This window comes from Enoplosus armatus, chromosome 4, assembly GCF_043641665.1.
Source record: "Enoplosus armatus isolate fEnoArm2 chromosome 4, fEnoArm2.hap1, whole genome shotgun sequence".
In the NCBI taxonomy this organism is placed as follows: domain Eukaryota; kingdom Metazoa; phylum Chordata; class Actinopteri; order Centrarchiformes; family Enoplosidae; genus Enoplosus; species Enoplosus armatus.
Window position 1 is genome coordinate 4,218,483 of NC_092183.1, and position 27,083 is coordinate 4,245,565.

General features: G+C 39.9%; 1 protein-coding gene across 1 annotated transcript in view; it reads right to left on the reverse strand.

Annotated features, from left to right (window-relative positions):
* slc4a4a (solute carrier family 4 member 4a) overlaps nt 1-27,083 on the reverse strand; it is a 53,151-nt gene that overhangs the window by 14,534 nt on the left and 11,534 nt on the right. The window contains exons 4-11 of the mRNA XM_070904352.1: nt 25,872-26,045; nt 14,976-15,111; nt 12,817-12,977; nt 10,905-11,084; nt 7,000-7,076; nt 2,962-3,119; nt 1,974-2,061; nt 921-1,075 (exon numbers count right to left, since the gene is read on the reverse strand). Of these exons, the coding sequence (XP_070760453.1) occupies nt 921-1,075; nt 1,974-2,061; nt 2,962-3,119; nt 7,000-7,076; nt 10,905-11,084; nt 12,817-12,977; nt 14,976-15,111; nt 25,872-26,045 (1,129 nt within the window). The remainder of the gene's footprint in view (nt 1-920; nt 1,076-1,973; nt 2,062-2,961; nt 3,120-6,999; nt 7,077-10,904; nt 11,085-12,816; nt 12,978-14,975; nt 15,112-25,871; nt 26,046-27,083) is intronic.

The window sequence follows — 27,083 nt, forward strand, 5'->3', positions numbered from 1 at the left end:
GCAGGTCACACCTAAAATGTCTGTTGATGTTTACACAGCATGCAGTTTTTTTTAGCATTTAAGCAGCCATGAAAATAAATGTTAGCATGTGACGCCTCTTTTCTTGTGTTGTCCATCAGATGATGTTGATGTGTGTTATGTGATTAAACAGCCGAATCGATCTGCGCTCACATAAGCAGCTGAAATGTTCCTGCTTTACTGAGTAAAACTGCACCTTTAAATAAAACCCACTGCTGCTCGTTCATAATTGAACACTGTGCTGTACATCTGGACGCACTTCAGTGATTTTTGCAACCACTGCTCTTCTTTAACATAATGTAGTTACTGCACACACAGCATCCAGAACAGGTGTGGCTTCTTACATGTTTAATGCGAGATAGTCTTGTACTCTTATCATTTTCTCAGTTTTCACAACTTGCTTTTACCACAAAGTTGTTCTTAAATGTACTCTGATTATTTGTGTGTTTCCATTGTTGTACCGCTGTGCTACCTGCACATGCCTGTCGTTATTGCAGTGTTTCCTGTGTGTGTGTGGAGGTTTAATAAATGACCAGCACACTAGTATAGAATCAGTGAACACTTGTGGTGTCACAACAAGGAAATCTTTCCTGGAGTTACAACTTTGGGCTGCTGTCACTTTTTATAATCCTCTAAAATGTTTTTTAAATGATTTGACATGTCAGTTTTAAGAAGCCAATCTGCAGAAAGTGAAATAATTTGCGTCTCCATACTGTGTTCCCCCTCCAGCATGAGAAAATAAAGTGCTGTATGTGTGCTCTACTAGTCTACTACTTGTACTCTCTCTCAAATATCTGTATCCTAATATGGCTAACAAACTAGTTGCCAATTCTTGTTCATACAAGACAAAGAAGTGCACACTAGAAAGTCGGACTGCTTCATGTTTATATGTGTTTACGGACCTTTTGTCAGAGGAGGGGAGGGATTTCGGGGGCTCTATCCTGATGGCTGGGTCCCACTCTCCAGGAGGAAGCACGATCACCTCATCCAGGAACTCGTCGATACCAGCCAGCAGGTCCTGTCTGTCCTTGGCCTTATACGCAATGTCATGAAAGACCTGAACACAGATGAGGGACGAGGCATTCAAGTGTGAAAGAGACCTGTCAAAGCATGCAGTGTCACCAGGCAGTGAACTGTAATATCAGATCTGAAGATTAATAAATGGGGAAGAGAGTGAGATCCTCCACACTCCAGGCACCAAAAACACAACACAATCCTCGGGTGTAAATGCACCAATGAAGCAATGTAGAACTGATCACCCTAAAGGGGAGGGACAGAGGTGCATTTTATCAATAAAATATGAACACGACGCAATTCACATACTGTACAGCTGTGAGTTTACAGACTTTATGAAGAGCCTACAACATGTGTCTGAATACACTAACTTTGATTTTCTTTCTGACTTTTAATTTCAAATACATTTTTACTTCTTTTGCATAGAAGAAGCAGCCAAAATACTAAAAATGTTGATATAATAAACCCTAAAAAAAAAAACCACCTCTCTCGACAGATCTTTCCATGGTTAATTTAAGGTTCACTACCTTATTCAGAGATTGTAGAATAATCTTTACATCAGAGATTAATGGTAATAATAATAATAATAGGTAAACAAAAATAAACTTTTCAATCCAATGAATACAACCGTACCAGAAACTACGACCCCAATGATTACCATAGAGTTGAATCACAGTGTCAGCAAAAATCAGACAACAATGGTTCACAAAGTCTTTATAACATGGGTATTATGCTGGACTGCATCAAGAAGTTCCTCTTATACTGTCTACTCTCTGTACGGAACAAGCTAAATGAGGCATTAACTGTCAAAACACAAAGGCATAAATATTGTGAGTGAAAATGTTGGGTCACATGAAAGATCTAATTTTGATGTGTGTATTAGAGTTTCACTGTCAGCATTAAAGTATAACACAGATGATGTGTGTTAATGGCAGTCTAACCTCATCTGACATCAGCGTGGCGATCGCTCTGCCGATCTCATGGTACGACTTGGCTTTGCCTTTGGGTCCAAGGAGGATGAATAAAAATCTGCAAATGGGACAAAATCATATAGAAATGGTTTAACTTTAAATTGAAATAAATAAATCCACAATGAAGCGAGACAGCATCATTGTTTGAGTTAAGGTTTACAGCATCTTTACTTTATCTATACAACAGTGCAAACTCTCATAGGAAGGTGCCTGTGTTACTCTTTCTAAGCTGTGGACACATTTACTCCAAGCATAAAGACATGTTGTCATTCTGTTTTGACTGCAGGGAGGCTGCTGCATATACCAGCCATCCACTCAAATACCTCACAAGTACTTTCCAAGCTATACTGTAACAATAAAACCTTAAAGGGTGTTTATGATGGCCATAATGGTGACGCATTACATGCATCAACATGGCTGAGAAATTCCTTAAGGACATTGTTATATACAACATTTTCTAGTTCATCAGAACTGCTTGAAAAGTTTCCAAGACCTACAGAAAATGAAATAGCTTTATGGCTCCTTGGTTACAACAGAAACCAGTTCAGTGTTGCTTATGTTGCTTTATGGAGGTAAGTGGACACAATCACCTTTACACACGAAGCCAATGTTTTATAAAAGCTCTGCAATAAATGATACATTTGTGAAACTCATAATATTCAGTTTTCTTGAAATTGTCTTTAAATTACAATTGTGTATTAAGTTTCTTTATGAATTAAGGTAACAAACATAATATTACATATACCTGAAAATATTTAATGATTTTATTGTGTCGATTTTCTTACTTTTTGATATTATAAAAAGTGTTCTTCACAGATTTCTGATGTTATGAAGCCTTAAAATATATGTGTTGCACCTAGACAACTACAACTGTCTCCATGGAAATTCTGGACTGATGCATCTTCCTAACGTTAAACTTTAGCTGAATTCCTGGAGTTCAGACATGAATCTCAGCCACCTTGTGGGAACAGGGACCTCTGTTAAGGCTCCCAGCATCACAGCTTGTTGCAGACGAACAAACGCCACAAACGGCGTGTCCAGGAAGTCCACCTCCCCCACCAGCACATTGGAGGCCTCGGCGTCTCTCGGCAACTTCTTCATGAACTTGTTCCTGAGCTGAAAGCACAAAAGAGAAGAACAGGAGGAGACATTAAATGTTATGTTCACACCAGCAAGCTATCCAACACAGCGCACACCGAATTAAACAACCTATATCAAACAGGACAATCCCATTCAGCTTAAATACCAAAGGAACAAGTCGTAACATGAGGTGTATTTCTTTCTGTCATGGCGGGGCTGAGATGTATGAAGATGGAGTTCAGACACCTGCTGAGCTCCACAGGTTCAACACTTTATCTCCAAAGGACATTCGAGTTCTGCAATTGTGTCTTTGAGTCAGTCACAGCTCTCTTTATCTGCCACAACTCATTTTCTGAAGACTGAGACTGAGAAACTGCTTCAAACGTGTTTTAACAGCTTTTGTGTCAACACTGACTGACTCATTTACAATCTGAAATTCTGCCGTGCAGTTGAGTGTAAATATGAATCAAAATTAATATGTTGCGTTGGATCTAAGACACTGTTTTACCTACTACTCTCTGATACCACGGAGATCAGGGTTAAAGGAACATACCAGTGATTTTGCTTCATAAGATGTCCCCTATGAACAGATTGATAATTAATAAATAAAACTTCAAAGACAATGAATCATAAAAATCGAGATAAGATTGTCATGGAAAACTACTGTGTTATATATTAACTTCAAAACAGCAGAGAACAGGCAGGAAACATTTACTAAGACACAGACAATTCAAAGGACATCTGTGTCTTGGATGGTCACATAAAAGTATTTTCTACACCAATGTCAGTTTGAATTATACTCTTTTCTTCAACAGCTCTTCACATAAAATATACATATACATAAATCGCCTCTACACTACAGCAACTTAACACCAGAAAGACAACACTCAACCGTTTCAACGTTAAATTAGTTTCTGCAAACTAACAATAACAAACATGAATGCATAGTGGCAACTAGTAGGACCACCAGGGTGCAAATGTCCAATGTCCAAAGATTTGTATGCTTTCAAAGATGATAAAGAAAGAATTATATTGTAAATAAAGAGATTTTTATCCTCTCTAACATCAACAAGGGGGGGAAAAAACCACCCAGAAAGTATAACCAGGGTAAAAAGAACAACATGGAGTCTTTCACTTGTCATCATGCCCGCCACACCCAGATCATGTACTGGCAGGATCGCTGCCATCAACCTCTGAGGACTTAAGTCCGCTAAACTTGTGACCTTCAAGTGGTGAGATCCAAACAGATCCAATCAGAGGCTGTTGAGCCGTTTTGGCAATGGGTTTGTCTGTAAATGATTGAGTCGAGAGGTTAAACCTGTGTAACTGCACACTCTGACCCGAGTCCAATCACTGCTAATCCACACCACACTGCCCCCATAAACTACGTATACCCAAATCTGTTCCTGAGGATTTCTGAACTAGTATGAGGCTCAAATTCAATTCTCTCAGACATGAAATCTACTTTTTTTGTTGTGTTTTTGTCTTTGAACACCTGAGATGTAAAAGCTTATAAGATATTGAATGACATTTCCTTGTTTTTTATGTTAAATTACCTTCTTACTTACCTCTAGTGGTATGTAGTGATGAGTGATGATGTACTGATATACCCAGGTTTGAGCATATGTCAGAGATTTTTACCACCATCCCAACACGTCGTCAACAGTTTTCATAGGGACTATTGTTTTCGTAAAAAGTAGTTCCAATGAAAACTGGTTGTAGTTCTGTGGGTTACTGGACATTATTTCTAGAAAGACGTTGTCGATTAATGTTTTATGTAGGGGCAGTTTCAGAAATCTCAAAGATGGATGTCTCAAAACCTGGGCAAATACAGCTAAAAACTATCTGCATGGCTCAGCACCAGCAGAGGTATGTGATGAAGAATTTGTATATGGTTTGTCATTTGAATAATCTGACTCTCTAATTATGTAACACAATGTTGGCCTTCAGGACAGTCCAGCGATGAGCCAAAGTTTTTACGCATGTAACTACAGTGTTCATAATTCAGCTGTGCTTCTAATCTTGCTCCAGTCTTTGGATGTGAATCCGCCTGGCTCTTGTCTCTATCTCCATCTTGTCCTTATCGTTAAGCACCAAGTCATCAGACATGTGGCCAGTGTGGAAATGATCACTGCATGTTGTCCCACAGAGGAAACTTCTGACTGTTATTTATAGGCTGAGTGGGTGTGGAACAGCTTCAGTTTAGGAGATGTGCTTCCTGTCCAGTTGTCTCTTTCCTACTCTGTCCCACAGGAGGACTTACTGGGTCGGTCTGACCTAATTCTCTTCCCCCAGAGGCTGGTCTGGGGCGCGACCATATGAACAAATGGCTGCTGTGAACTGTGGTAAACTAACTATTCCACCATCAGAGTCAATGGAGCTTACAGTATGAAGTACCCATTCTGAAAAACACCAAGGCACCAGTTTCAGTGTGTAAGTCACTACAACAGCTGCTTTTAACAAAGGTTATCAACCCAACACCTTCAAATACAATTACATTTATACAGCTTACATTTTCTCTCTGACCCACTCGGACAGACTGGACTGGGGCTATGGTATTTCATCTGCTACACTTTAATTTAATGAGGTAGACCGTTGTGATATTCTTCCAGACACATACTCGCCTATAAAGCAGGACGGATAAGATAGTGTGAGCTACTCAAATACCAGAGGGCAAAGGAGAAGAAAACATGTTGCAAGGTGTGTGTGTTTAGGTGTGTACTTTCCATTGTAACTTAGAAACAGAAAGAGAGTCATAGATTATTTCTGTCTTTACTCTGTTATTCATTGTACCAAAGATCCTTGGCCTAAGCGTCGTCCTCCCTGAAGCCCCTTCAAGCTACAAAATCTCCACACTGACCATTAAAAGGAAAAGTTTATTCAGATTTTCTACAGACTCTCAATAAAACGCTAAGCTGAGTACAGAAATGACATAAGCAACTTGAATACAGTTTTACAGACTTGGCTGCGGCAGGTTCAGAGCAGCTGCAGCAGGCTGGGTGATGACGCAGTGGTTGGAACAATGTACTTTAGACAATGTTATCTATGCTCTGAACCAGCATGCACAGTCGGCTCTGACTGGTTTCTCCAGCTCTGCAGTGGATGAAGCTATATCAGGCTAACTATGTTAGCTTTGCAGTGCCAGCCCGCGGTTCTGTTTTCTGTCCTAAGACACATGTCATTTGAATTACGCTGCAAGATAAAGGATTGACACTTTGACCTTTACTGCCCTTTTCCTGCACATGACTGGACCAATTCACCACTTTGCTTTTGACTTTCAGTTGGGGAGAAAAACACACCAAATATGGTGGAAATGGCATATTCCTCCTAAATTATCCGCTCAAATCGGTCTCTCAGTAATAAACCATGAATCATGCCTTATTTTATATCTATAAGACCTGGTATAAATGTTCATTAGCCAAAACCACTACTTCATTGGCCCCAGTCAAGACAACTGAATTTAATTAAAATCTGGAAATTTGGAGAGGCAGTGAGATATGTTATCATCTCCACAATTCACTGATTTATCTGGTACATACAGAATCTGACCTGTGGTGTAAATTCAATGTGACACGACACAGCTGATTCAACTGTTTACCCAAATTGATGAAAGCGGTTATATTTGAAACTTTATATCCGTTTTCTGTCTACATTGATGCATTTCAAATTTCCAGTAGTGTGACACAGTCTGCCAAGCTTCTGCAAACCGTGAACTCTTTGACTGCCCAGTAGCATGACAAAAAACTAATTCTATAGAAACTCATTGACTTCATTACATATGATGGCAGGTGTGATGATAGTATGACTGACAGGTGATCAGTGGTAACTGCAGTGCAGAAATACTACAGTAACAGTAAAGACAAAATCAAGATCAACAAAAATGGATTTCCAACATAAAATGATCCTGTTGACTCACCTGGTCTTTTTCCGGTTTGTCAGAAATGTCGTTCAGGCTGCTGGAGGTCAGGTTCCGGTGAGTTGTGGTGGGACTATCTGTTAAAACACATCAACTCTGAACAGTTACACCAGCTTCACCTTCACCAGGATCTGAGAACTGCATGGAAAAGGAGGCAGAGACCCAAGAAAAGACAGTGGCCCAGACAGTTTGCTCCACATGCAGCGCCGAAAAGAATAAAAAGGCAACAGCGGTCTTCATGCAAACCATGGGACAAAAGCATAAAGAGATTTCAGTCACCATTATCTATCACCTCTTCAACAAAGGCTGGAGCACACCAGAGGATAAATTCCTTACCACTTTACAATCTCTGTTCAAGCTAACGTTTAAGTCGAGCTGAAAACATCTTCCACTCAGATATTCACTGACTAAAAGGGACAGTAACTGGATCTAAATACAACCTGCTGAAAATCTAGAAAATTGGCAAGATTAATGCTGTTCCAGTCAAAGTCAGGAGTCAGCCACTTCCTGTCTGAAATTTGTAATTAGAATGTAAAGCACCCACAATATTTTCTAAGATCAATGTAAAGTAAAGCCTCCCCTAAAACTTCAAACAACACACAACATTGCTATTCACATATTCATGTTCAACCATTTTCCACGAAGGGTTTTTGATATAGTATTTAATGCCCTACAACGCCAAAACTTTATACTTTAACATGCTCAAATCTCAAATTACAGAGCAGTTATTGATTGGCCAACTTTATTCTACAAGAATGAAATTCTTCTTCTTCAAACATCTCTCTTTAAGCTTGTTCGGCTTGTGGGGGACAAGCTAGGATGACATATGAAAACCCCCCCAACAGTTTTCATTTTGTACATCCATCCTTAACTCTGTAAGAAATAATCAGGAGCTTTACTGTTGAGAAGATCTGATATCTTAGGGCCTTTCACATTTACCTTGTTCGGTCCGGACTCTCTGACTTTTCAGTTTGATTCGAACCAAAATTACAGGTGAGGAACCTCCCCCCGTAGCACGTAGGGCTCAGGTAGTAAAGCCACATTATTAATATTATAGCGGCAACGAAATTAATCTGTTCATTAATTTTTCTCCATTCAACTGCGACAGAAGACTACCTGTCAGACTGACAACACGCCGACGTGGTGTGAAAAGGCCCTTAGTGTCCATCTTTCAATCAAAGTCTTCCATTAAATGTTGTCCTCATCTGAAGCAGATGGACAGAAGACCCTGACTGATGCTCTGCTGACTTTTGGTTTCAGCTCGTCAACTCCAGCATCAGAGATCTGACAGCTGAACGTGACCTTGCTTTGGTCCTGGAGCTGTCAGAGATAAGAGACCAGAGGTGTCCAGAGAGGTGCGAATCTCAACAAGCGCAAATTCTGATGCCACTGTAGCCTTTCATACATCTGCCCCCTGAGCATTGTGGGTAATAACATGCTTGTCAGTATGATGCAGCCAGGATAAATGATGAAACTGTAGTACTTATATAAAGTAGCTACAGTAATTAAGGGTAAAAAAACAACTACATTTCAGGGAAATACATAAGGGATCAAATACCAAATCTTAACCAAATATAGTAAAGTTTTGGGAATAAATAAACTGGATACTATTCAATGACACTAATATATAGAGTTCTACTGTACTGATACATTGGGTCTGAATAACAGGTGGGGTTACATCTTACACTACAGTTAAGTCACGACTACATTCAAACTGCAGCTGAAAGTTCTCCAGTTCTGACTGTTTTCACTCACATGTGATACAAATGTGATGTTTTTGAATCTGTGTCAACAACTAAAGGCTGCACAGTCACATTTCCCAATTCCTCTCTGAGTCTCATGGACAAAAATATCATTTTGGTGGAGTGTTGTTATATGCAGGAGCGTGATATAACTGAAAAAAAAGAAAAAGCCAAATAAACAAGCTAATTGGTATTTTTAAAAGATACCTCAGTTTAGTCAAAACTCAAAAAAGGAACAAATATGAACTCTTTGGTTATTGTTTCTGTGTTGACAAACACAAGCAGGGATTCGGAACTGATCAGTGGTCTGCAGTGTGAACGTAGACTGGGACCAGTGAACTTACTAAGCCAGTCCATGCTGGTACTCCTTTGGGTCTGCAAGTCCTCCATTGATATGCGACCCGACAGGCAAGTCACAGAGTTCTCAAGAGGACTGCGAGCTTTTAGTAGCAGCCGCAGGTTATCAAACCCCAATCCAGGGAAGCAAAAAAAGGAAGAAAAAGAGATGGAAGGGAGAGAAGAAGCAGGAGAGTTGATTGACGAGCCCACAGAGCCAAAGCAAGAGATTTGTTAGAGCAAAATCAAGTGGCTGTTAAAAGATCTGTAAAACCTGATTTATCTGTATTTTTACATTCTGTGAAGCATGAAGGTAAGAGGAGTAACGTCATTAAATCAGGAGACCGTGGGTCATTGGACAGGAACACTTTACAGGAGTCAAACTGGATTTAATAAACTAAGTAATCATTAATTGATTACAACTTTGCAACAATAATCAGTGAAACTCTTTATCTCAGTACTGTGATCTTGATAAGAGACTCTGGCTTTTACGTGATGAGTTTCCATTTGAACACCGCAACAAAGCAGATCATGAACAGAGGGAGCTTTTCTTTTGATAGAGTCATAAACCGGCTTGATAAATCTGATCGCAGGTAATAAATGACTTCACTTTCCAAAGACCCATGGCCGGTAACAAATTAATGACATTGTCAACGCAGAAAACATCCAGTTACTCAATGTGTTACAATCAAAGCACTCATACACGTGTCGTTAATGTCAGTTAGACATCAGTGTGCGTTAGGGCCGTCACTTTCCTCACGTTCGTTTCCTCAACTTTAAATCTCACCGCTTTAGAGACTGATTGAATATTCGGTTTGCTGCTGTTTAATAAGGTTTGATTAGGTCTTTACTTGCTGGCGTCTGAGTAAAATATTCATTAGTTGTTCATTTCAATTTCATTAACAAAGGATTTTGTAACAGAATGAATTTCAATCAGCCCTACATGCAGAATACAACCAAAGCCTTTTCATACAGCAACTACAATCCTATTAAATTGCTGATTAAGTCAATTAATCACCCATTTTTATTGTTTTAATACTTTTGTGTATGTTTTGGCAGGAATCAGAATTCTGCTCTCTTTGTAATAGTTTGTCTAGGATAACTTTTAGTGAAGCAAAGTGACAGCCCGCCGTGTGTTGTGAGAAGAGGCGTTACATTCTACTGTAAATACAACATTAAATTAAAAGTTAATGAAGTGAGAATCATACAAACACATATCAGCAACTTCAGAGATTTTGACTACTGTAAATAATAATCCCTCAAGTTCTCCATTGGTCATATCCTATCAAATTACTGGGTCAGTTTTATGATTTCCCATGGCCCTGGACTTTTCTCACCTGTGTCATAAATTCATGCACTGAACTAATTTCTTTAGTGTTGAAATTTACAGCTGAAGTCAATTTGAAATGAGTTCCGCCTGCTCTCACAGGTGCCGACACACTTTGTGCTTCTGATCAATTAAGTCTGATGCAACTGTGAATGCAGTTAGTACAGTGGCCTACAGTGAGTACATTAAAAGTGTTTTTAATGATGTTTGTGATGAATTAGCAAAAATACTTTAGTTTCACTAAATGAGATTTAGTGAGCAAGTAGTAGGACTATAGTAACGGTAACGCTGGCAGCAGTGTGTCCTATCGCACACAATGACATTCCTCATTGCCCTAAAAACTCACTACACACCTCATGTCCCAACTTAGATAAAACCCAGTAACGCTGTTATGTGCAGCTAAATTTATTATAGAGTAAAATAGCTGATTTAGTTGTTTTTTTTCATCATTTAAAAAAAAAGAAAAGAAGAAGACTGCACCAAACTGGCATCAGTATTACCGTTTTCCTGGTTGGAAAACAGCCTACTTGCACTGGAGACCGTCTTGCCAATGTCAGCCAGAGAGCGCAGGTTGGACTTCTTGGTCTGGTGACGATGTTTCCGTAGCAACGTGTACATCACTTTGTCCTTCAGTTCTGGTTTCAGCTGGCCGATCTCTATCTGGTTGTCAGTGATCAGCTCTGGAGATGCAGAGAGATGGGAAGGAAGGAAAAAGATGAAGAAAGATGACTTCAGTCTTTTTCTGGAGAGAAGAAAGTTTTGACACTTGGGAGTTTAACCACACGACATTTAAGACAAAACAACAACCAGAATCCAAGGAGATGTCTTACAGTTGCTTATTTTGTTGGAACACTTATTTATTCAACTAACAGTGACATAATGTTTCTAAAAGCCAGAAAAGCCTCAATGTCAACATGCTACAATTAATAAATGCTTGGTATTTTTACTTTATGTGCAACATGAGCAATTTAATAATTGTTATTGATACATTTTTGTTAAGTTCGCTAATTGTTTAAGCATTTAACTACATTGTTATATCAATTCATTGAGCTTTTTGAGAGCAAAAAAAAACAACATATTTTTATGAAAATTCTAAGGAGCAACAATATTAAACAAAAATGAATGAAAATGAAATTCTGCTCTTTTCATTTTGGCTCCATTTTTTAGCATCATGCTGCTTTTTACCCAACAACCTCAATTTAGTAACAACATAACTCAAGGCAAATACACCATAAAAAGTCTCTTCATACTTGTAAGGACTCAATTAGTGCCTCCCAGACTGTAATGCTCCTGTATGAAAGTCTTTGTGGCATCATGAAACAGCTCAATCAAAAGGTCTTGTCTATTTTTAAAAAGAAGGTCAGAAGCCTGAATGCTGACAGATAGCTAGCCTCGGGGAGTTTCTCTTCTTGTGGAGGGGTAGTGCTGTTAATGGCCCATCAGTCAAGTCGGCTGGCCTCAAAGCAAGAGGCCCAGCTCCGCTCAGCCTGTGCACTCCACGCAGCACAGTCAATTACTTCACATTAATCACTGCAAGTGGTAACTGTTCCTCCTGCTCATTCATGCAGACAAAAGGAAGAGGGTTGGCTGTCCTCAAATTAGGAGGTTTTTGTGTGACCATTTAAAAACTACTATTTGAGTCCCTCAGTGTTCCAACATGAAGTACAGTACAGGCTGGATTTGACTTAGAGCTCTGGCCTTTTGCTACTCTTAAAGCTAGGAAGAAAACCTCTAAGCCCTGTGTGTTATGTGTCTGAATAGACTGAACATCACAGAGCAGATCAAATCCAACTGGCAGACAGGTTCTTGTGTCACAGGCATGAACATGTTGACCTTCATCAATGTCAATGTGAAACAGTAAAACAATAAAATAAAATACTTTCACATTATAAACACACCAAAAAAAGACTTGTATAACTGTAATGTTCGCTGGAAATTGAGTTATTAAATAACATTAAATGCAACTCTTTCAATTACTTTATCCTTTTGTGCCCTGTCTCCCGCAATGGGCAACTCATTTAGATTGGATACATAATTTTGAGGGAGCGTAATGCCGGTCGGATTTGGAGCTTTGACCATTCTGTTTACAATCGGTCTCTTGAAACAACCCCAACTTTATGGAAGTGCAACTCTAAATGGGAGATCTTTATTTTGGTCTGTTCTTGGTCAATTCTTGTAAAAAACAACCCTGACTTGAAGCATAAGATGGAATGGACCCAGTCTCCAGCGTAAAAAATCATGTGCTTCATAAACCCGATAACTTAAACCTTAACTCACTGAACAATGTCAAAGCACTCCTTGCATTGTACCTAACAACATCTCAAAAAACACAAGCCAAAGCAAATTAGCTGCACCCGAGTGTAATGCAATGTATCTTGATATACGTTGACTGGTGACCTGAGGCCAGCTTACCGACAACCTGGGGCAGAGTGGAAGCTTCCATGTCCAGCATGATGGTGCCTTTCTCTATGCACGTCCGCAGTTCAAAAAGGCTATGTAAGGACAGCGTGGCCACGTGGGGCTTACTCCAGCGTTCACCTCCTTTCTCCACCTTCTCCTCAAACTTGATCCACCTGGAGGAATGTAAAAGGGAGAAAAAGGACTGGATTAAACTGGGAACTCATGTACAAGTAAACATTTAACAGGGTTTGAATATAGTTTATGCCATAATGTCGGGCAGGTACTTGGTACATCAAAGAATAATGAACTAACCTACAAATGGTGACCTTGTGGGACAAGATCAAGCTACATTACAGGACCAAACAACATATTAATAGCAAATAACTCAAAATATAAATAATAAAATAAACTGAAGTTTATTCCTATACCATAAAAGAAGTCTTGTTTGTGTGGAGTTGTGTCACACAACAACAACAACTCACCACCTTTCACATTAAATATGACAGCACGAACATATGTATGTGTCATGTCTGTCCATATGTAACATCTCTTTGTCATTAATGTCATGTTTATCGCTAACATTGAGTGTTGTCTAATGCAAACCTGGGAGACAGGTGCATGGAAAAATGTCTGACGAAAGGGCCAAGCTGACAGTGTGTGGGAATTGAATTCTCTCCTGTGTTTATGGTAAAACGATCAGTTCTTAAATTCAGAAGCCGTGTTATACATTTGTATTTTCTTCATGTATTGTTTTAATCACTCCCCCTCCCCCTTCCCTCAGAGTCAGGGAGATGAGAAACTGAACTGGTACTGAGCAGTTGTTTCTATACCAGGGTTTCATTTGGCCAGTTTGGCTGCCAAATTGCACTTGGCGGACAGCCAGCACTACCCAGCACTTGTGAGATCTTTTATTCATTCTGAGTCCCCTGAGTGCATTTGGTGAGACATTGGACCGGGTCTTAATCTCTGCAGTTATTTGCAGAATAATACATTAGACATTAAAAGGTGCAGCATTGATTTATTTCACCTTTTGTAACTAACATATTTAAAACTTAAAAATAAGGAACAGACTCAAGGGACTGGGCTTCTAGTCCTCTTTTAACCTTTTGAACCCCACTGATCCTCTTGTATTGATTACTTGACTTCAGGGAAATCCCCAACGGGAAGGATTTTTTTTTCACATTTCACATTTGGTTGAGAAAATGTCTTTGCACCTGTCTTATTTTTTTTAAATCTTTTTTTTGTATTTGTTCTTACTGTGTAAACCGTAGCACTAAAGAAACACACTTTCGTTCCCCTGTATACTGAATACTGTAAATCCTACTTTGTACCTTAGAAACTCCCTGGAAGATAAAGTTTTGGTCTGTTTTTGATCATGAGGTGTTTCCCCAGATGATTGATATGTCATAATGCACTCTCATTTCATTTGCATTTTGACTGACGTGTATTTGGTCCAATCCAGGTTAAATTAAGGTTTAATAATCATGCCTAGTTAAAGCTAATCTGTGCTAATCCTTCACTAATCTAATATCAACTTCCTGTGTGCATCAGGTAGGGTGAGAGAAGCTGGACATGTTCATCCTCTGTCAATATCAATGCTAGAAAAGACTTCATTTCTAAATAATTTTCGACAGAACTCAACCATATAAAGCTTCTTGAATAAAAGTAAAAGCACTTTTAAAGTACCCTGAAAGAGTGACAGCAAAGTTCTTCAGTAGAGTTCTTCTACAAATCATTCAACCAACAGTGAACCAAAATGTACCTTCTATCTGCAGTACAATCGGTCAGAGGTTAGGATAACAAATCAACTCATTTGGGGCCTCAAACAGCAGCCCAGGGATCCAGTTTCCCCCTGAGAGAGCTTCACTCATCCAACGCTAATGACGTATAAACAATCATCCCATTTCTATCCCATCCCATCCCACTAGTGGGCCACACAGGAGGAACCTGTGAAACCCTTATGCTGCTCCAAATTCAATGCACACAGCAAATTCACTAATGTTGGAAGAACTGATTTTAGACTGACAACTCGCTGAAGTTTACAAATGTTTGTTCAGTTATTTGGCTCTGGGATGAAAAAGCTGATTTTTGAGGTGAACTTTTACATTTTCAAAATAAAATTAACTGTGTTGCTGTGAAGATGACTTTTCACATGAGACTGAGGTCCTTACCTGGCTGTCTCCTTCCACTCCATCTCCTGCCCATCAACCGACAGCAGCTCATCCAACTCAGTGAAGAGTTGTGGGGGCGCCGGGCCGTCATCCTCCTCCCCGAGGATGAAGCGGATCCTCTCGGCTGCGGGCGAGACTGTGGAAAGAGGAAAAATGCTGCGGTTCATAGGCTGGCAATGGTGCCCGTTGGGTAAGGGTTTAGGCACCGGCTTCCCCTCCTCAGCTGGACCCTTCCCGTTGACCTCAGGAGGAGGTGGAGGTGGTGGAATTTTCACCATGACCTCCTCTCCTTTCTCCTCCTTGTCCTCTTCCTTTTCCTCCTTCTCCTCTTGATTATTGTTGTTGTTGGACATCTTTAAAAACTCAGTGACCCCCCCTTTACTCTCCAAATCAGCTGGCCCCGTGTTTGCTCCTCAGATAGAAGTCGGCAAGCAACACAGGCTCACCAGAGTCCCAAAGCAGCAGCTAGACCCTCATTAAAGTCTCGGGTGGAAGTGACAGTCGCTCTCAGCTGCCTGCTCCAGCACTTTGTGAACCAGGTAGGAGGGGGCGGATGGGCTTTTGGGGTCCCCTCAGTGACAGTATCCCCACAGCTAGCCCCTTCTCCCCCTCTGCCCCTTCTGTTCAAACAGGCCTTCGCCATTGGCCCTGCAGCCTTGGCAAGCTGCCCTGGAGCCCCTCATTAACAATTAGGAAATGGTTCACAAACTGGCCTATTCTCTAGCAGAGGCTTGGGCTTTTCCTTCCCCTTGTCTTCACATTTGAATATTTAGAGAGCAACACAAACAGAATTTCAACAGGACTGATCCATAAATTACACTTTTCAGTGCTTCTCAAACATGTTGTAAATAGTCGACATCATCATAGCTTGTTCCAACAAGTGGAAACAATATATGAACTTTGAATGAGAGCCAGCAAACAATCACTACCCCCTTTCATGAAAGCAGGCCCATGCATGTAGAAAACAGTACACAAAGATTATTGTCATCAGCAAATACTGCTCAGCCAAACATTAGCCAAAAGACATTGGCTATTGGACATTGGCTTAAAAGGGCCTGAATTGGGTTGCACCAGCTATTCATAAATCCTTTACTAAAGTTGAACATGAAGTCCGTCCTAAGTTCTAAGTAACTACTAGCAACTTTCAAATTAGTGATTTACTAAATCAGGTTGCACCATAAAAGTAGCATTACAAGCTAGCATAACTTCCAAAAACTGTCTTTGGTAAATGTACATATTACTATGTTTTAATTTAGCCATGCGTAAAACTCCACTTAGTAAACACTCATGTTAAAAGTGTGAACTTGCTAACAGCTGGTCCAACTGGCTATTGGACAGCTAAACAGGTGTTTCCCGGATTTCCTCTGCTTAGGGTGAAAGTTGGGTGAAGCTGTGCTGGAAATTATGTGAAGTCACCAAAACTCAATGCACTAATAGGAATTATAAAGGTGTAATTTGTCCTGCACCAACACGGACAACAAAGCTAACAGAAGAGTCTGGAACATGCCGATCAAGCACAATCTCTTGTACATCTATCTTTATGAGGACAACTTTGAGTTCCGGGCCATTTTGGCAAGTGAGGACATTCTGTCTGGTTCTCATTTCTTTAAAGGGATTTTTGAGGTTTAAGACTTGGTTTTAGGGTTGGGGCTAGAATTAGGTTTTGGTTAAGGTTAAGGGTATGGGCATGTAGTTGTGATGGTTAAGTCCGGGGGTTAAGGAATGTGTTATGTGAGCACAATCTGTGTGTGTATGTGAGTGACAATAACAATAACAATAACTGATTACATCAGATCAACAGCTTGCTAATATTGTGCCAGCAGAGTGTTGACTAAAGACCTAAATTTGACCATTTTTATCCCCCCAAAAAACTGTCATGGACTCCAAAACTTGCCATAGAAACCCAGAGAAAGTAAACGGTTAGCAGGCTCTGGCAGAGCGACCACCTATCAAATGTTGCTTAATTGAAGAATTCACTAAAACCTCTGCATCACAGAGGAAGGACAATAATCCAGACTAACCTAAGTGTTGAGTCTTTAACTGGACTTTCCCTTGCTGGTGAAATTTATACATTTACATACACACCCCACTTCCTTTATAATCACCCACCACATTGAGTCATTCATTCAGCCAGTCAACAGTAAGTGGTCAATGAGGTGAAGGCTTGAAGTTTCCCTTATTGTGTTTTCTGCAGCACAATAACAACAACAACAGCAGCAGCAGGTACGAGCCAGACAAGCATCTGTAAGATTACTAGGTGAGGGATAAACTGTCTGCTGGTGTACACACACACACACATACACACTCCCACACACACTCACATGTCCACAAGCTGCAACTAGCTTAAGTCACTGCAACCTGTTTAATAACACCTTAGGTGAAATAATTTACATGTGCGTTTCACACATTTAGCTGACGCTCATATCCACAGAGATTTACACTGATTACAGTAAACATTTAAGACAAGCTTTAAATACCTATATGGCCAAAATTACATGCAAACAATAGCAAGCACTGCAAGGCGAGGGTCAAAGCTGGGGACGTAGGCTCACGCAGAGCACCTGCTGCTGTATTCCTTGAATGTGCATACAGTAAATAAAAATGAAGCGGGGCAGTAAAGGTGTTTTCTTTCCAAAGAGAAGCATGAAATATTTCATCACAATAATACAACTGTAAAAATACGATCCACAAATACTAAATTGTTATTTTCTTCCCTATGATATCAAGGAAACATATCATCTCAGCAGAAATTAATTTTGGCACAAGATCAGGAAAAGCTACTTGACACCCATTGTTTACAGCTGGAATCCACTACTTTCTGTACCTTTCTGCATGTTCAAACTACAGCCTATAGAAAAGAAACAGGTTTTCATGGCAAAACTCCTGTCGTAGGACATCCAAAATATTTGTTGTACCCACCCTTAAAGAATAAACATTAGAAGTTAAAAATTAATTCTCTGAAGCTTCTTCTAATAGACAGTAGGCATCTAAAACTAAAGATTTTATCCAAGAGAAATGTGCCATGAGAAACTGATGCTGTACATCCATGCAATCCAGCTAAAATTCAAGCTGATAACAAGCACAGTGTTCGGTGTCAATGCAATACTGTCCCACTGGAGTAGTTGCTAAGAGAAAGGTGGGAGGGTGGGTGAGAAGGGTTAGGGGGTGAAGCTCAGTGCAGAGTGAAAGCAAAGAGGGGTGAGAGCAAGCACGAAAAGGAGGGATAGAAATGAAAATCCCATCGTTCAAACGCAATTTCAAAGCTCTGTGTGCTCTAGCCAAGAGCCATGGGCATACAAAGAGGACTTTGTCCCAGCAGCAGAGGCTCATGGGATAGGGAATGGTAGAAGAATGCCCGCTGCCCAGCAAAAAGCTTAGTGTGGCTGCCACTAAAGGCCTGTTTAGTCCCACTCTTGACATGCATCCTACACAAATACCTTCCATCTCCTCTGACCTTTTTGAAAAACTCAGCACAGTAAAAGGCCACATGGGATCTAATAGCTCGTTCATTGTTTGTGACTGTACATGCAATGATAATGTAACTCCGTGTCACTCATTCAAAGCAAAGAGAGAGGATCACTGAGAGTACAGGAAATGTTTTCCAAGCCACAAAGTCCGACATTCAGTATGCAGGGCAGCTAGCACACAGGCAGCGAACAGGGATTGGGATGAATGCAGAGTAACACCCAGAGGGGGATTCATTGAAGCACAGTATTTATACCCAGACCATCTAGCTCTGGTATTTTGTTGTGATAGCTGAGGTGGGCAGGGCAGAATGTAACAAGTATCAGCTGGGGGGACATAACCTGAAATTAAATGACCACTGTGATGTCTGCAGGTGTACAGAATGTACAAGCACATACTCTCTGTGCTTTCACTGTAAACAGCACAATGCAACCCATCACAGCGGGGTCAAGTTTAAGTTTGATTCAAAAGGTCTGGTGTATTGCACCCCTTTGTCCAGGAAGACTCAGCAACATTAACAGTATTTCTTCTGAATCATGTAACCTTCTGGCAATAAGGGTAAACACATTAAAGTCTTAATTCATCTAATTCATCTTCCAAATGTGTTTTTTCTCCCCTCTCATATTACCACTTAACACAACATAGAGCAAGCTAAATCCACTTGGATCTCATGTATGGAAATTAATTGGAAAAATTGGGGCTGACCAAGGTTATCGATAGTAATCAATGTCAAAATTAGAAGATAAACAGTTGTGCTGAGATCTAAATCCAAACTGAGTGTGCTCAAAGATTAAAATCTACCAGTTGGGAAGTTGCTGCCTTTTCAGATTGAGTTTAATTTTGTTCCAGGTCATTTGTCTTTAGAGCCACTTTCTCTTAAGGAGGACTGATTTTCATTCATGTTTGTGGTTTTATTGCCTTTGGTAGTGGTCTGTATACCAGATCAAAGAACTGTTTACCTGTACATCTTATTTCTAGGCAGAATCAATCTCCAGGGAAGTGTTGAGTCTAATCAGAGAAAATGTTTAATGATACAAAATCAAAGCATGCACTAACTGAAGGAGGTCTGGTGGGTCAGCACTAATTATGTGTGATAAGGGGATGAGAAGATTCAACAGAAGAGATAACATAAGATTCAATCACGTTTTTATCAGTTCTGCAAAGACAGCTGTGTAATAAATAGTTAAATAGTACCAGTGTATACTTAAAGGAGCTGAACAAAAGAAAATGTTTTCCATTACAGAACAGCAGATACTGCCATTTTTCCACTGACAGTAGTGTTAATACATCAGGATACAAGGTTGCCATGAGACACTGAATAAAGGACATAGCCACAGTCTCAAACATGCTGTGTGCTGTGTAGCAAACTTGGTTAATTACACTACCACTTTCCACTGATGGCAACAAACTCATGTCCACCCATGTCCATTGTCTGACTAATGTTGAAAGTCATTCTGAAAACTAAGTTATTAAGTAGGTTAAATGAACGTAGGGTCAACAAAACAGTAGAAACTTTATAGAGAGCTGCAAATCTCCTATAAATTAAGCTAAAATGTGATCATGCGTACATGCATACAGACAGACGAGAGAGGTGAGAAGCAAGTGACAGAAGATAAGACGAGTTAACGATACAGGGAGAGAAGACAGAGAGACGAGTGAACTACTGAGTGAAGTACTTTATTTTAAGATGCACAATTTTTCAAAAGCTATTTTATTTATTTTCTCTATTTTATTTTTAAGTGCAGCCCTTCTTTTACTTAATGAGAGAAGAACATTATACATATCTACAGTATTATATATATCTGTATAGTTCAATGTTAAGTGACAATAAATATTGTCAAAATGTTTTTGAATTGTACTTTCGTTATTTGATTTGACAGTCAGTTGTTGATTACATGCAGACGTTGATACAACTGCTAGGCTACTTCAATATAAGTCACACTAAATCACAGCGCAAGTTAGACATTATGATGTTCCGGACCTTTGCTTGAGCAAATTTTCTCTAACTGAACCTCTGGAAATTTTAGCTGAATACCCCTGATCTGAAGAGTCATATCTTATGTGTTTGCAGCAGAAAATAAATCTAAAAGACTTACATGTACACTGGTACAAGAACAAAGGGATTAAATAAAGGCTGTGGATGTGATGGGATGTGGGACATTGTTGATCTAAGTGTCACTCAGTGAAGACTAACTCATCATAACAATAACTGATGTCCAGAAAGACACAAATTCAAACAATATTATGGCTTTTCAAGGGTTTGAGTAGTTTATCCAATCAATATAACCTTCCTACTGATATAATTCATGTTTTTCCTATGACACTGAAGGCTTGTCTAGTCTCACAACTCCAGACTTCTTTCAACACTGTTTGCACTGTGCGAGCACAGGAGAAGGTTTTACAGGACCTCCTATCACTTAGTGATATGTGAAAAACATGTTAATAATCGTTTTAAGTTATTATACCAACCAGAATCATCAAGGGAATGCCACTGAGCCTTAGTGGGAAAGCAAATGTACATTTTTTTTATTTTCTCCTCTCTCCAATGTGCCCTGACCAGACACGTAAACCTCGTCCTTGTCAGGCCATGTACATTTTAATTTCTCACTGAAAACTCTGGATCGTCTCTTAAGTTTGGAGCCTTCCTCATTACTCTCAGGGGAAATATTAGGCACCAAGTGGAGCATATCTAGCATTGTGTAAAGGCTTTCAAAAGGGAAATATAGTTTACTTTCAGAGTGATAGATGTAAATGTTTAGGGATGCAACACATATTACTGTTGCCATGTGAAAGCTGGGTAGCTCCAAAATGTCAACTGTTCAGGAACCAGAGGAAAAACAGCCAGGTTTCTACCTCGACCTTTGCATTTATCTAATCAATTTTGAAAGTCTTCATGAATCTAAAGATTTTACTTTCAATTCTGAGAGAAGCAGGAATCCTTCCAGTGAAGTAAAAACATTAAATTGGAGACGTATTGACAAAAAAAACTGAATACATCACAGCAGTCTTAGCTTGCTCTCTCTGACTTTGGGAAATTAAACCCATTTGTATAAGAACCAAGTTTCAAAGTAATCTTTGTAATCCACTTTGAGAGAGCATTTGACCCTACTAAAAAGGAAGGGGAAAAGCTTTGGAGAAAAAAAAACATGCTCATCAAAATGAGCAGGGTTCAAATGGCCTTGCAGTGGACACACATGTAACCAGGAGGACGGACTTGCAGTCCCTGCAGCGTCCATCTGACCAAACAAGAGGATTACAGACAAGGGCCTTCCCCTGGGGGCGGCCATGTGTCCCAGAGAGAGCAACACAGAGGAGGGCAGTGAATCACAGTGGGACATTAGGTATACTGCATGCCTGTCAATTTCTGCATGCCTGACAGATGCCTGCAGATATGAGTTTTAGTTGTACCAGAGTTGCTGACAGGGGGAAAAAATCTATATTAAAAAATAAATGGCAATGATTGCAATTTTATTTTCAATGACTATGACATTCAGGGTGTTGGAAGGTCCTTAGGCTAGCTCACTAGCTTTCCCAGATAGCTGGCTATATGGCTAATATGGCTAGTTTGACCCTGAGGGGTCAGCTAGGTCAGTAAGCTAAACAAGATACAGACAGGTATGAAAATGAAAGTCATACAGTATGCTGATGCCTCTACAGCTTTGGATTTTGGAGCGCTGCATTGGTTTTTCCTTTAATCTATAACCCATTTAATATGGCTTGGTTTTGTTATTTCAGTTAATCGCGAAGCTTTATGATATCAGCTTCATTCCAATACAACGGTAGATTCATTCAGGGTGTAAATTGCCATCTTGTGTTGCCTGATCGCATGTACGCTGGCAAGTTGTACAAGAAAAGAAGAAAACATCAAATTGTTGCCATTCTACATGAAGAAAATGCAGCTGTCATTCACCAAGAGGAACTTTTTTCATTTCTCTCGGCCCTCTTTAGTTTAACTCAGCCAATAAGATTATTTCTGTCTCTTCCTCTGAGAAATGTTTGACCTCCAATCTGTCCCAGCACACTGCAGGTGGGCTCAGACTCATACTTGCCTTCCTTATGAGTGTTTTTCTTGTGCATCACAGTGGTTTCTCTTTATCTTTTCTGTGCTAATACAGTCTGCTTGTATTCATAGTTTCCCTAACCAGTCTATCATTAGGAAGACAATAACTTTAAAAAGGACTACCACCAAAAGGCACCATTATACTTCATGGTTCACATCAAATAAACTGTACAAAAGTCTGTTTATACACAATAAAGTAAATGAACCACTGTCTGTACAACAATACCAATTGTACTGTGTGCTCTCTGTTTGTGTTATATTATTTCACTGTGCACTTTCATACCCTGACAGATTAACATAGACAGCATTTACGCTATTTCACCCATATGAACCACAGTGTTGACTGTTAACAAAACGTCAATGCTCACATTCTCCTGCCAACGTAGTCGCATTTTCCATGAATGGAGAATTACCAATGTTGCTGTAAACAAACCGAGGTGTGTAGGTTTTCACATGTTTCCTCATCTCAGCGGGTCTTCACTGGGATTTTTCTTTTAGGAATCAAGGATGTATTTATCCCCTTTGACACATATATTTATTTGGTATTATGCAATGAAGTTTCAGCAGGTATAAAAGAATGCAAAAGGATATATATATTCCTTTCCACACATCCACACACTGACTGACTGTCCTTAATGTTTACTTATACATCACTTGGGTCTCTTGGGTCACTCATTTCTTCAACTGCGGAGAGGGAAATATGGATATTTGGCTGATTTGGAATACATTTTTCTTTTTGTTCATCATATCTGTAACCATTAATGGAGAGTACATCTGCATATAGGTAGAAGAAACTATCATGCTGTTATTTACTAGTTAATCTTAAACATTATATATATAGTATATAAATTGCTCTACTTTGAGTAGAGTTCAATTATCTTGTTAAAATCATTGAAATTACATTTTCTCCTTCTCCTTCATTAAAAATCCAGGACAACTGCTGGACAACAGGTGTTTCCTACTTCAATGTAAAGTCCATTCTCAGTGTATGTACGCCGGAAGCTTCAAGTTTCCACATCACACTTTTGAACACTTTTGAATATTGGACCATGTCAAATCATGGTTGTAGGCCCACCCCTGGAAATGGGATTTTCAATGAGCACAGAGAAACTTTCCACTTTCAGCAGATAAATGTGAAAACATCCTTCTAGTGTCAAACTCAAACTTATATCATTCTGCACAGTGAAGCTCAAACACTCAACTGTAGGTACAAGAAGAAAAACCTATTTTTGAGGCTTTCATAAATGCACTTAACAAATGAAAGACCCCAACAGAAAGGTTGGACTTCAAAATCGCCCTAACCACCGGCACAATAAACAAACAACTCCCAAACACTCCTCGACAACGTTGTCCAGACTATGATCCATCTTATCTCCAAATACAGGCAGCAGTTTCAAAAAAGACTAATCTTGTTAAACCATGTGTGAGCAAATTAACCGGCAAGGCTGAAGAGTAACTGCAACGCTGTTTACACACAACAGGTTGGAATATTTACCCCACCTAAAACGCAGCCATCATGGCTACACGGACACGATTCATTAGCCTTGGCGAGTACAGCAAGTACAACTGCATCACTGTCAGGTCAGTGTAAATGCTCAATAACGAAAAGTACAAAATAGTCTAAAATCTGTTACAAAAACTATCACAGACTATCACTCAACAACTACCGGCTGCAAAGAACCATCTTCAGGGTCTTTCAGACAGATCAGCCTCTCCAGAACACCAAAACATTTCTATGAACACAGAGGTTGTATTGAAAACTACTTAATCTGTCACCTGTGTTCTTTGATATATTTTCTGTTTAGCAATAGTAGTTCTTCAGCGGCTCCCAATCTGGGAGTTGAGACCCACCAAGTGGATGTAGGATCAATCTGAAGGGTTGCGAGACAGTTGGCAAATCAGAAAAGAAGAAGAAAAAATAAAACTCTGCCACAAAACAAATGTAGTTTTACCTTCAGCCCTCTAAAAACTATTACACTGAAACAATGTGAGAAGGGAGCATCGCTCTCGTGGACATGATCAACCAGACGATGGGTCATAAGTGGACATTGGTTGGCTTTAAATGGTCACAAGCACTGTATTACGCTGTAATCAGGGTAAGACTAATGTAGTCAGTTCATTAGAATTAGTAACAGAAAAGATCAGATTACACTGCTCTTCTGACTTCCCATGCCTAACAGCTAGCAACGTGACATTTGAAACAACGACATAGCATCATTAATCACTTCTTCAGCCACTTATTAAAGACTGGGGCATCCCCAAGAAGCTCAATACTTTGATCTACTGTGATCAGGGAACATACCCAAAAATCTACAACTCTAACCATTTTGGCAAAATATGCATCATCAGTCAGTAGCAACAAGCAGATGGGCTGTCTGTAATCTATTCTCTGATTGGATTTATGTCCCGAAGAAAATCCCCCACATCAAGTGATGTGTACACATTGTAAAATCCACTTCTGGTGTATTTTGGTCCTCTTGTCACTTCATGTGCAAGCAGGCAAGTGTAAAATTACGTAATTCTCTGGAAATGACAATGGCCTGCCTCAGTGTTGGATTTGACAGAAAGCAAGCACATTTTAAGCCTCATTCACAGAGGACTTATGTTACACATGGACCTCACGTAATCAGAGAATTATCCTCTGTATTCTCCAAAATGACTTCTTGTTATTGTTATCAGAAGACCCCTGTCTTCAACAAAATATAGCAGTGAATCTGTGGTTCCCAACCTTTATTTCTATGAGCACATGTTTAGGAACTGTTAACAGTTCAACCAAAATGTGATGTTCCCTTCTCATATTGTTTTATTGTCTCATATCTTTTTTGGGCTTACACTTTAGTCACCCAACATAACCTTTCCCTTCTCCCTTTCTTTCTCAAGTTTCCCCTCGAACTGGCCGGAGCTCTTTGTCCGAGCATCCGCAGATCGCAGCAGCTGCGCCTGAGGGCACATCGTACTTTTACACTCTACGGAACGGAAAGAAGCTCCAGCCAACCAAGAACGCAAGCACTAACACATATAGATGCTAACACAACTGCACGCACACAAAGACAGATACACTTACGTCTACAACCAAGGACAAAAGCACAGGAAGGCATGCACTTACACACTGTACTCAAGAGACTCATATCAGCACTGGTACAATTATGTCTGGGTAGCCATTACTTCCAATGAGAATTCACTCTGCTCCGTCGAAACAGACTTGTCACTCAGCAGGACATGCATGGCTATTTATGGCCACTAAGTGGACTCAGCAACTTCTTTGGGGTCACAGGGAGTTACAGGGGCTTTTTTCTGGAAAAGAGAGCAGCCTTCAGCAAAGACAGACATGAGCCCTAATCTGCCCTGACATGGAGTCCATCAGAACTTACTGAGAGGTTTGAGGATGCTGTTGCTGGCCTCATCGTTGTTTTCTGTGTCCGACTTGTCAGAGGTGTTCTCCGTCAACCTCTCCTTTCTGTCCTTGTGGCCAGTTCTCCGACGGTGACGCCTCCGACGCCGATAGCTCTTGGGCACGTGCACACCGATGTAAACGGTGTGGTGACCTGCAAAAAAGCAGAACAGCAGATGAACACTCTGGCGCTAAATATCCTGACAAAATCAGACTGCTATGCTAGCTGACTTCCTGAAAATGACAAGACACAATCAAAATCCCTATCAGGAAGTGCAGCATCAACATTTAGAGAATCATGACGTGACCACTACAGTGCTGCAAAATAAGTAAAATACACCACCCCAACCCAATCTTGACTGCTTGTCAATTCAGGGAACATTCTCACGTTCTCAAGACAGCGTAGCAGAGCAGGGTTATAGAGGTTGCAGTACACTGTCAAAACAAATATTTGGACAGAAAAAGAAGTAGAACACAGCAGTGAAGAAGCCATGATTGCTTGCATGACTTCTTCCCTGTTATACATTTTGGCACAATACCAACAGGACGTGCAGTTTTACATGTAGCTGGGTGGTTTAGGGTCAATAATGACAAGCAGACCAGACTGTTTGCTAATAACATGCCATTCAGATGGAGGTGGATTTCATGCCAACATGTGGCTGATATTTAGGTAAGGTATCTGGTTTGGGGCATTTATTCTTCGTATTACTAGTGTAAGTGTGTATCTGAAGCTCCACTGAAACTCGCTGATGTAGTGATATACTGGCGAATCAATTATAGTTTGGTGACCAATGCAATCCGTCATTACATACTTACTAGTTTTCTGCCAAGGATGAATATAAAAACTCACTCGGTTGCAAGTTTGTAAATACAACCCAATGCAGTCTAATACAACAGTTCTGTGATAAACTCCCTTCATGAAGGTTACAATGTTCAGTTTTTGCTGAAACTGTTTTAGAGAGCTGTTGATTCAACTTTATGGTCATTATGGAGGATGTGGTTTGTGATGCTTTGTTGTTGTATTGCATTATACCAATAGGTGTTTCTATAATCTTCTCTACCTTCATTTATATAAATAGATTTGGCACAATATCAGAGGCACCTCTCGGTATCACACAGATATTTGCTGTGTGAAAGGTATAGCACTATGTAACCGATCAGCAATGCAAATTTGCACCATCAGACAGTACTA